The sequence below is a fragment of the Ylistrum balloti genome, unplaced genomic scaffold (genome assembly GCF_031769215.1).
Source record: "Ylistrum balloti isolate Yb309-2 unplaced genomic scaffold, AGI_CSIRO_Ybal_v1 Utg370288, whole genome shotgun sequence".
Lineage (NCBI taxonomy): Eukaryota > Metazoa > Mollusca > Bivalvia > Pectinida > Pectinidae > Ylistrum > Ylistrum balloti.
The window spans coordinates 322501-334540 of record NW_026782219.1 but is presented as its reverse complement, the minus strand read 5'-3'; the positions used below and the strand labels follow the sequence as shown (position 1 = coordinate 334540).

The 12040-nt window shown below is 33.3% G+C and overlaps 1 protein-coding gene across 1 annotated transcript in view; it reads left to right on the top strand.

Annotated features, from left to right (window-relative positions):
* The first annotated feature begins 3966 nt into the window (after positions 1-3966).
* LOC132552935 (uncharacterized) overlaps positions 3967-12040 on the top strand; it is a 9461-nt gene continuing 1387 nt past the window's right edge. The window contains exons 1-9 of the mRNA XM_060217134.1: positions 3967-3976; positions 4804-4889; positions 5192-5263; positions 7179-7314; positions 7659-7753; positions 7912-7980; positions 8909-9014; positions 9718-9783; positions 11691-11750. Coding sequence (XP_060073117.1) covers positions 3967-3976; positions 4804-4889; positions 5192-5263; positions 7179-7314; positions 7659-7753; positions 7912-7980; positions 8909-9014; positions 9718-9783; positions 11691-11750 — 700 coding nt within the window. The remainder of the gene's footprint in view (positions 3977-4803; positions 4890-5191; positions 5264-7178; positions 7315-7658; positions 7754-7911; positions 7981-8908; positions 9015-9717; positions 9784-11690; positions 11751-12040) is intronic.

Below are 12040 nucleotides of genomic sequence, written 5' to 3'. Positions count from 1 at the left end.
TTGAGCAGTTTACTGATGGGTATGTTAATTCAATGCTCGATTTCGTTACATCAGTTAGCTCGTATTTAAAGATATTTAATAATTCAAGGCCACATGTTGTGGTATGAGGATTATTATATATATATTTTTTTGTAATTCTTTTATTTTTGACAAGGTTTTACATATACAAGAGAAACCACATAAAAACATACACCCACTCTCTCACACTTGTGTGCTCTTACTTAAATATGTCTTACACATATACAAGCATCATCATCATCAGCATCATCATCAGCATCATCATCTATATCATCATCATCTTTATCATCATGTGCATGTATCTACCACTCATCAACATTCACACCCACTTGCACTCACATAGCAAACTTACATGTACTTAACAAAATACTCACACACACACACACACACACACACACACACACACACACACACACACACACACACACACACACAAACACACATACGATATCATATCACTTACACTTATCAAAGATATTTTCTCACACACACATACTCACTCATGAATACATTTATATATTAAAAAAAAACAATTATACATCCTAAACAAGAGAGAGAGAGAGAGAGAGAGAGAGAGAGAGAGAGAGAGAGAGAGAGAGAGAGAGAGAGAGAGAGAGAGAGAGAGAGAATTGGAAGGGTTATATTCATTATTAAATAAAAATAGCATTAATTTTGTGGAAATTCAATAAATTTAAAGTCAGTTTGGTAAAGTCAAGGCCATGGCCATTGGGAACAGACTTGTTAGCATACATACTATAGTTCTTAAATGGGCATCCATTTTTTCCAATTATTCTCAAAATTTGTTTTCATAATAGTTTTTTTGCTGGAAATGTTGTATTTTTGAACATGGAAATGATCCTTAATCTTATTTACAAGAACATTTAAATTAAGAGATTTTTGTAGACATCTTGACATATAAACATAGTGTTTAATGAGAATTAAAATTTAATTATCTACAGTGTTAGCATTAGGATGGATAATTCCAAATAAATATGTTTCTTTGTTTATCCAAAAAGGAATCAGAAAAATATCAAGAAGAGATTCAAATCTCCCCAATAGAGTCTGTACCCCTATACACTCCCATAGACAGTGAACGATAGTTTCTCTTTCCATATTACATAGTGTACATAAAGGGCTAGGTATTAAATTAATATTGAAAAGAAAGGAGTTCGTAACCAGAATGTGATGTATAACCCTTACTTGAAACCACTGTAGCTTAGAACTTTTTATAATAGTAAACGGAATTACTAATATATTTTTCCATTTCTGATCATCGAAGTCAAACTCATCATTCCATTTTAGAATACCGGTAGGGGTTGGAGCTGGTTTAATAATAGCATTGTAGAAGTCTTTGGCACCTTTTTGACTTTTATAAAAAATTTCCCATAGAAGTGATATAAAAGGCTGAAATAGTCCTAATGGATGGAAGTCATGTTTTCTCAAGAAACACTTGACGGCTGTAATCAAGCCATAATAGTGTAAATAGTTGGTATTGATTAAAAATTTATTACGAAACTCATCAAAGGAGAAAAATGTCAAATTATCAGAATTTTTAATTAGGTCATTGATGGTATATATACCAGCATTAAAACCATACTGGATAGAAGACATATCTATTGCCCACTTGAATGTCATTATTGTACCATAAAGGGGTTTTTAAAATTGACTCAGGCTTACTTTGCCTCATAGGAAAGAAATTATTCAATCTAACCCAACTTTTAAAAACATCTTTCCAGAATATATTGCTACAATTGTTACTACATGACTTAACATAATCTTTTCCGCAATGAAACAATTTATTTTACCTCTGCAATAGAATTCAATAGAACTTTCCATTTTCCTGATGACTGAGTGATTCTTCTTATCCATCCTAATTTAAAAGAATCCATAAAAGCTCCTACATCTATCATTTTTAGCCCCCCCCCCCCCCCCCCCCCCCCCCCCCCCCCCCCCCCCCCGACTTTATTATGTTAATTTGTTAATTCTACCAATAGGACATGTTAATAATTGTTGACCGAAAATTCAATACCCAAAAAAGTAAACTTATTATTGCCCCAGAGAAGGTTCAATTCTGGAAGGAAAGAGTCATCACTATATTTTTTGCTTCCTATCCAAATTGCCTGTGTTTTATTTGTGTTAATATGTAAACCTGACATTCTAGCAAAAATAGTTAGTTCAATAATTGATTCCTTGAGTGAGTTCTCTGAGCCACCAAGTATAAGACCAGTGTCATCTGCATATAGATACATTATCAATTTGTATACCATGTATATTGTTATTTGTCCTGATTTTTGCTGCTAAAATTTCAACGCACAAAATAAAAATGTACGGGGAGATAGGTCGCCTTGACGACAACCGCGATGGATGTTAACAGAGGCAGAAATATTACCTCCCTGATTAATTGAGGAGTAATATATTAGTATGAAAATTTTAATCCATTTCCTAATATCCCGCCCAAAATTAAAATAATCAAGAACTTTATCAATAAAATCCCATGAAACTGAATCAAAAGCTTTCTCAAAATCGACCATAAGGAGCATTCCTCGAATATCTAAATCTTCAGCATGCGCCATTACGTCATTAAGAGTACGAATGTTTTCACCAATATAGCGCCCAGATAAGAAACCTGTCTGATCTTCATTTATAAGCTTTCCTAGAACTGATTTTATCCTATGAGAAATTATTCCAGAAGCTATTTTGTAGGAAATATTTAACAAAGAGATAGGTCTCCAGTTTTTTAAGAAATGACGTGGTTTATCTCCCTTTGGAATACAGGTTATTATGCCATGTCTCTGAGTGATAGAAAGCTGACCAACAGAAAAACTATGATTTATTGAACGGACAACAAATACTCCTATAAATTTCCAAAAGGTTTTAAAAAATTCAGGGGTGAAACCATCTGATACAGGACTCTTATTATTGTTCATATCTTTCAAAACTTTACCTGCCTCTTCTATAGTGATCAAACCTTCCACATTCTTAGACTCTGTGTTACTTAATTTTGGTACTCCACAACCCTGAAGATGATAATTTAAATCGACAGCATCAACTTCTCTAAATCTGTATAAATTTTCATAGAATAATCTAACTTCATTTAAAATATCCCCCTGGTTTGTAATCACTTCACCATTACCTTTTTGTAATTTTGGAATTATTTTAGAAGTGAAATTTCGATTTTCCAAATTCAAGAAACAGGAAGTAGGCTTTTCCCCTTCTTCGATCCATTTTGCTCTTGATCTGATTAAACTTCCCTTTATCTTTCTCAATCGTAAAGACTTTAGTTCTTGTTTTCTATTATCTAATTCTTCCTGGTCTGGGTTTAAGCTAGCTTCTAGACTTTCTATCAACTTCTTTAAATATTTCTCTTGGCTGTTCTGTTGTCTGTTTCTATATGAAGCATAAGATATTGATTTGCCCCTAATTTCCATCAATAAAGTTTCCAAAAACAATTGATCATTAATCAGAAACTGAACCTCACTATCGGGAATATCTTTAATAGCACTAATATTATAGGCAGGCAAACAATATTGTGACTTAACATTCTCAATCCATTTTTTGACCACATCTAAATATTCAGGATCACACAACAAAGAATTATTAAGTTTCCATAGACCCCTCCCTCTTTTAAATTCATTTAACTGTAAAGCTGTAACTATAGCTGAATGGTCAGACCTATAACTAGATTCAATAATTGATTTTTTTAGATAACAGATAACAGACAGTCTGAAACAAGGAAAAAGTCCAGTCTGGCCTGTTTTACAGGATTATTTTAGCAAGAGTAATTATCTTCTTAATTGAATTGAGGGACTGGAAGATTTGACCACGATTTTTTCATAATTTCATTATTTTAGTCTTAAATCATATAATAGTGATATATAGTTCTCGGGATTCTGTCTCTATCGGCACCAACAGATATGGAGTGTGTTCCTTCGTTAACCTCATTTTAATATGCATATATGTAAGTACTTATCTATGCAAATAACTAGATTAAGACTACATGTAAAATGCTGTGTTTCTATACACGATATAAATCAGGACTACAGTGAAGACATGAAGATGTTTAAAATAACAACGTGACTAAAGGCCAGTCGTTATTGATTATTAATGATGTCTTAATATTATTCCTTAGGTATTGCTGCAGTTCTACTTGTTTTTCTGGCGAGTCTACACTGTAAGTATTCTCATCATTTTAAAGAAAACGTTATTATTGTTGTAATTCATAAAACAGCGTCTCTTTAATGACACGCAATGTTTTTAATTTTATTTACGTTTTTACGTTCACTTAATCGTGAATCTACTCACGAGGTTAGTACCCGGATACTACTAAGATCATTCATTTAGTTAAATTTTAGTTATGTTTGTATGTTATCCACACTAATGTTTAGCGATGCTTTATCTCAATGTGACTGCCACTTAAGAAAGCCAAAATCAATATTGATTATTGGTCCGATCTTATATCAATGTCGTCCTAGAAGAAAGGAGTGAATTCTTTTTATTATACCGAAAATGTTTTTGCCATATTGATGAATTCATTTTCAAATTATTTCATAGAGAGATATGTACAGTTTAAATTTTTGACCGTTATAGAAACGTGTTTAATTCAAATCTATTTTGAATATTATCTACAAAGTTAATACAAAGTAGGGGATACAAGAAGTTAACATAAATATGTTTGTTTCTTTAATATGTTTTTATTAAAAAAAACGGAAATCTTTAACTGTAATCAAATAAAAGTAAGTTTTATATTTGTCCACTTAAACCTACCCCAGTGCTGTTAATTGACAGACGCTGCCTCTATTCGTTGCCTGAGCTGTACCGATGTCTTACAGCCTCGCTATTGTTCTGGTATTGAACACTGCCCAGAGGGAGACGTAAGAACGAAAAAATAGCTTCATTCTGTGAAACTTTGTGCTATCTTTAATCGTAAAATAAATTCAGCGTTTCATTTTCGAAATAAATCCAAACTTTTATGTAATATATAGAAAAGTCTTATGAAAGTTTAATTATACATATAACTGCTTATTGGAATTTTTTATATTATTATGTGGACGTACGAAGGAGAACAGACCAATATTACAGCGTTCCTAATTTGATGGTAGAAAGCTGGTCACAAAGCATTTTATGTTTTCTCACATTTAAGAGGAACATACATCAGGATTTGTTCTATATACAGGCGTGTGTTACTGAATCTTACAGGAACAGGAATGGAGAGGTCCTGTTTAACGTTGGATGTATGTCTGCAAGGGCAAGTATACAGCTAGTGAGGAAAGATGTGTCTTAGTTTAATCATCATGAAAAAGTAACTTGCTCGATCACGTGGGTTTTCCACGGAAACTCCAGTTTCCTTTCACAGTAAGACCCCTCGAACGCTTCTATATGGGGCCAACTTTAGTGATTATTACAATTGGGAATAACTTTGGAATTGTTGTAAAATATATAGATCAACTTAATTTGAATTGAGATTTCTTTAATCTGTTTCAACCACAACGTGTTTACTGTTCAATGCGTTCAACGCGTTTGTTTAATGTGCTGTTTAACAGACCTAGACCAGGTCATCAAATATTCCCGAGGGAAAAACAGAAATTTACTCGATAGAGTGAGGTAGTTTCAAGAAGAACTCAAAATTTCTTACCGTCCTATGTATACAAATTTTTGAACGTTTGCCTTGACAATAATTATAGCTCTTTCCCTAGGTAGTTAAACGACATCAGATATAATCGGGGCGACGCTGGGCTGCTATAATAAACGACATTGCTGTTTTGTGGGGGCATGCCCCATCTTTTCATATATGGCATTAATCATGTTATTTTATGTTGTAGATATGTTTGTACAACATGGCTGACATCGTTGTTACCATGTCTGCCAGGTTATTTGCAATTTGATCAAATGACTTTACAGGATAAATGTATTTCTGTCTCGTTCTTGACGTACGATACACCCAATACCGTATATACCTCAAGTCGTGATTTGATTATCAGGATAAAGAGTATAAAATATACATCTAATTAATATCCTGTTTTAAATTAATAATCAGGTTTTAAAAAAAAGTTTCGATAGTAAGACAATAGCAAAAAACAATAGGATACTGCGTGAAGCAATTAATTTATGGTGGTGCTATCATTTTGGTCAGTGTCATGCCATAACTATCCGACTTCATATATTGTGTTAGTATTACCTGCATTTTTCCCGAGACAAATTTTGTTACTTTTGCTATTTTACTCCATTTAAATACAACAAAAAATAAATAATTTTCATACTCATGGGATATGCAAGAAAAATGATATTACCTCCCCTCTCTCTCTATATATAGTAAATTAAACCGTAAAGAAATTCTTTTATTAACAGTGAGGAAGTTTCCATTTATTCTAAAATGAACAATTCGTCATCGTTTATACAAAAAAAATCATAAAATACCATCCAAACACCCAAATTAATTTATCATAGTCATAAGAAATTTTACATCTGACATATTAGGACCTTACTGTGTAGGGAGACTTTCCTTAAAGTTTTGTTTTTAGGACAAAAATGACTCCCAGTGTACCTTCTGACCAACGGCATTAAAACGTCACACCGTGACATCATTCTGGGCCAAGATGGACAAATGTACTAAACACGATATCAATTTTAACTAAAGTGGCAAGGACTTTGCAGTGGTGCTTGGCAGAGTCCTATAAAGAAAAAGTGTATTATACCTATTTATGATACGACTGATATTGACAGACGTGCTTTAAATATACCTGATACTTAGTGTGACTGTTAACATCTACTGAGAGAGTTTCCATAGTTTTCCCGTCATATGAAAAATACTGATGGACAAGCTAATTGTATATAAAACATAACATAAATATGTATTGTTGGCGTCGATGAACGTTAAGACGTTAACCCTTCTGATACATGTGGTCCGATACATTTTCAAGGGTCTGAGATAAATCATTATTTTGTTTTTGTTTTCGATAAGACGCTTACCCTTCTGAAACACGTGGTCTGATACATCTCCAATGGTCTTTTGTTACTCAATCATGGTCTCACGCTTTGCTTCATCGAATTTAAATTTGAATAATATTTTGTTTCGTCAGCAAGTATTTCTTGTTCCCGTGTTAAAAGTGTAGACGATGAATTAAATTAATTAAATTATAATAACAACATCTTTATTCTTCAAGAGATGTTCCTTGACTAACCAACAAAACCGCTCCACTGCTATTTTGCGAACAGACATAATCGGGACACATGTTCGTGACGAATGTATCGAGTGTTGTCATGGTGACCTGTGTAACGCCGCCGGTTGTGGTACGGACGGTAAGTCATGTGTTTCGGACGTCAGATTAAAATCTAAAGACAACAATTTCCCCTCTATATAGGTGGTAAATTTGCTACTTTCTGTGGCAGTGGTTCGCTCTTAACTGTGCTTGCAAGTAGCCTATAGTACAACCCTGTTATATATAATATCAGTTAATAACCTGTCTGCCACGTCGCTGTTTTGTATAGTAAAACAGATGAAGGGTCAGATGTAGGTGAGGTGCTATTTCAGACGCTTATGTCATTGTTAACTAGCTTTGTTCCCTATGAGGTGTACAAAACATTTGATGTTAATGTATTTTAGTTTTTAAAATAAAAGGAAGAATTACATTTACTATTTGTAGGGTTCCCTAAAGAAAGAGGACCAATATGTTTAAATTGTCCACAATCACGTGATCCTGACAATTGTGACGTCATATCCGTATGTCTTCAAGGAGAGGTATAGAACTAATGTCTTACTAATATATATCCAAGTTTAAATGTGCTGTGATAATCATTTTATTTTATTCGACGTGTTAAAGTTAAAGTTAAATCAATAGGAAAAGTGTGTATATTATCTGCATTATTTTGAAAATTTCGACAACTCTTTCATCAAAGGTTTGTCATGTTGAGGAAATCTCTAAGTTTGGCGACTTATTCTACAAAACCAGCTGTGTAAGAGAAACTGTGAGTATAACTTCATGACCAATGTTTTTTTTCATATGACGAACTATTTAAATATATAATATATATATACAAATTTTCAAGCTTTCATTTGTTGTCATTCTAGAAACACAGTGAAGCTTAATTATTTTACATACCGTTTTGGTATTTAATAAACGCGCGATTTTTGTCAGAATCCGTAACAGTTCCTTCACGGCCCTTACCATGGAAATCAACCAAGATGTCATATTAAATTTTAAAGAAACCGATCTTCACCAGTTCTCACTTTGTGTATTTAAACTGGCACCATCATCATGATGTTCTGGAAATACGATCCTGGACACGCAAAGAGATTATAGGTTTTCATAGGATAAAATAAGACAAAAATTTTGGTATTTTCTATTATAACGTTTGTTTGAAAGAATTCTCAGTCAAAAAGTCTTGAACAATCATCTATATCCATTAATACTATGAAGAGATATATCCTTTTCAGCAAAATCATCAATGATGTCCCGAAATAACTGAACAGTTATAGGATCGTAAATGAATTTTCAATTCTTATGATGTTTTATGAATGTGTCGTCGAAAATTCTATGCTTGTGAGCAACAAATCAATCTTCTAAACGAATTTCAAAGGTTTTATAGTCGAACTGTAAGGATGAAATCAGACGGAGGCGGCCATTATGTTGACAATTTCAGTTCATGAAGTATTGTCTATATTTTGACACAACAAGGTCCCTGGTACATTACACTAGTAATATATATTCAAAATCACAAAATTGGCAAATTCACTGGATGACAGACCGATTATGTGATGAAGTTGTTGAATATGTTGATATTGTCCGTGGTGTAAAATTCGGGACCGTACACTTTAACATAATTTAATCAACAAATTTATCAACTGAATGAATTAATGAATAAATGAATTTAATTAGATAATTGATTGCTTCAGGATTACCAGTGCACCTCTTCTCCCATGTATAATCCAGTGGAGATTGGCAGGCGGTCTACTGGAAACTGTTTTTTCTGCTGCCCAGATGATCTCTGCAACATACAATGTAAATTTAATATCTATCGATTAACAGCATTACATGCTTATGATGTAAATTGCAAACACAATTTCCATCATGTTAAATGATATTAGAACATCGAAAGTTATACCATTTTTTCCATTGAAATCTGATGTTGAGATGTTATTGATTGAATCAACCAGAAAACTGCCATTTTGTGTCATGATGCACAGGTACATTTGTCTATATTTGTTTAAGTAGAATTTCAAGTAAACAAACATATATTTTGCACTTAGCTTTTCAGTTTTTGTAGCATATCTATCATTGATAGGAAAAAACTCATATATCAAATGGTGACATCAATGCAAATTTACTTTCTACATTTCAAGCAGATAGCTGAATGTTGTATTAAATTTAAATATTCATCACAACATCAATCATGAATCGGACCACGATATAAAGGTGGCCGACTCAACTTCAGATGACGATCCAAGGTTCGTGTTCTGTCGCTCCTTACTCCTGGCGGTTTGGTGAGAGACAGATCTGTATGTGCCATTATATTTTGTCTTTGGGAAGGACACTTTTCCCTCATTGCTCTGGATTGGAAGCCTCACCTCCCATAGGTTATACTTTGAGATAGTCACCACCTAGTACACGGCATTTCTGCCTCAAAGTTATCGCGTGTTTTTTATTCAATAAAAACAGCCAATAAACAAAAAAATCATTATTTTTATTTTTTTTCATTCTTCAGGTCGCAATACCACATTATCTTCGCAATTTACAACACCTTCGACTACAATCATCCCGATTACCAATAGTAAGAACGAATTTTGTATCCATTTGTTCCAGTAATTGTTATCATTTGTGTTTAAAAGGAGGATTTCATTTTTTTTATATTTCGTCGTCATAAATACACAAACACACCTTCTTGTTGCATCTGGAGAGCTTTTCCAGTGTGTCATACTTCATATTTCGGCTTAAAGTATTTGACGACATCAACATTTTCTAAGGGTCAAGCGTGTTTATAATGACGAGGCGTTATCATGTCCAATTTAGGTCTAGGATTAAGTTTTGAGATAAAGTTTCCTTTCTTATTTATCATAAAGTGTCTATTTACCTGGCGTAGCTGCTCAATTCCGCCTATAGATATATTGTAGTTGTTATATCGTTACGTATATGAAATCAGGATTTCTCTTCGCCTTGTTCATCATATAGACCACCAGCCTTGGGAATTACGCACGCGACGTTTTTTTCATCGATCACTTGTCTCGATCTTTACATGCAACGTCACCACCGGATACAGTGTAATTGTTTCGATATCGCTGTCGTAAATTTTCTTTTTTTTTTAAAACTAATATCCTGCTTCCCCAAAAAACAACATGAAAATACCAACACGTGATAATCTCAAGTTAAATTTAATAAACCTCGGGGATCATGTGGGTAAATGAAAGTTTACAAGGAGACACCTGGAAAAATATAGAAATAAGACTACGAGGGCAAGTAAGTAAGGTCACGTTCTCAAACGAGAACAAGATCTACAACCACAAAACCAACAGGCAAACTTACGAACTTTAAACACGTCCAGCTTCATGGCATGCAAAAATATCTCTCAACGAGATCACTATATGGCGACCTGAATACTTCCCCATAATTTTAATCCACCTGCATCTCAAGAAACCCTGTGTTTCGAATTTGTCTGTCAGTTGATGACTTCTTGCACGAAAATGGTGATATTGGGAAGATTCCCTTGGTTGCTAATCAACGGCGATATACAAAGTTTTGGATGCAGGACTGTTGCTATCCAGAAATTGAAAATTCACGACATGGAAATTAAAATCATCACGGTATCATACAGCTAGGTTGAAAGCTGTCCATGTTAGTTTCGTTGTAGGAAAAGATCGAGATAATCAGCTGAAGATTATGTCGGGTCTTTAATTTCCAATCCTGGTCGGTATAGGCTATGGACGTGGTCAACATGTCTCTTGTTATTTAACGACGTTTTCAAAATATCTGAAAGTGAGATAAAATGAGTTTGCTGGTTGACTTGTTTTTGAAAGCTCTTCGATAAATTTAGGCTCGTATGAAAGCAAAAACAAACCAACAAAAACAAAACAAAAAACAAAACAAAAAAAAAAAAAAAAGAAAAAAAGAAAAAAAACCCACAAAAAACAGTTCCCATAGGTATGCCAATGATCTGATGGAAGATCTTACCATCATAAAGAAAACGAAGGCGTTCTTTTGGTTAAGAATGGATTTGAAGATACTAAGAATGATAGCAAGAAGTTTGGACAAAGGTCTGGTTGCACAGCTACACAAGCTAACAAAAAAACGGTGTTGATATGGAATCTAGCAAAGTTTTGAAATCTAATATAAACAGGGGAGGTCCGTATCCTGATCTTCAATAGGCAATTTAAATGATTGTTATACTGAATACTGCGGCATGTTTAGCCAGTATTTCTTCTTTGGGAAGCTTGCATAATCTGTAATATATATTTGATTTTGTAGAGAGGGGTTCCTTTGTTATCATGCTAGTTGAATTCAGAAAATGTAAAAATATATGCAGACAAGTAATTTGACACTGTACCTGCAGAAAGAATAGCATGCCGTGGATTCAACATCGGGATCAAAGAAAGGTTTATATATTTCAAAGTTGATTCGGTGTACAAAAGCTTTTTCAGAGAATAAGATTTCTTAACATATCGACATGTTCTTTTTCATTTACAGAAAACATTACCTTATCACCAACAGCTGTACAGTGTACAACACCAGAGCCAACACATCACAGTAAGTCTTTTGTTTATGTTTACTTTTCTTTAAACATTAATGTGCTATAACTAAGTAAACATTGAGATAACATGCGGTTTATCTTACATGTAAACTCCTCCTTCATGACAAGATATATATATATATATTTCTTTTTTTTTCAATTTTTAACAATTACAGAGAAATTAATTGCATAACATAAAATTGTGTGACGTGACGTACATGTATATTAATATATAACGTTATTATATTTATTGATGAAATAAAAATTAATTGGATATCTTTTTTTTTTTTACATATTTTAGGTGGAC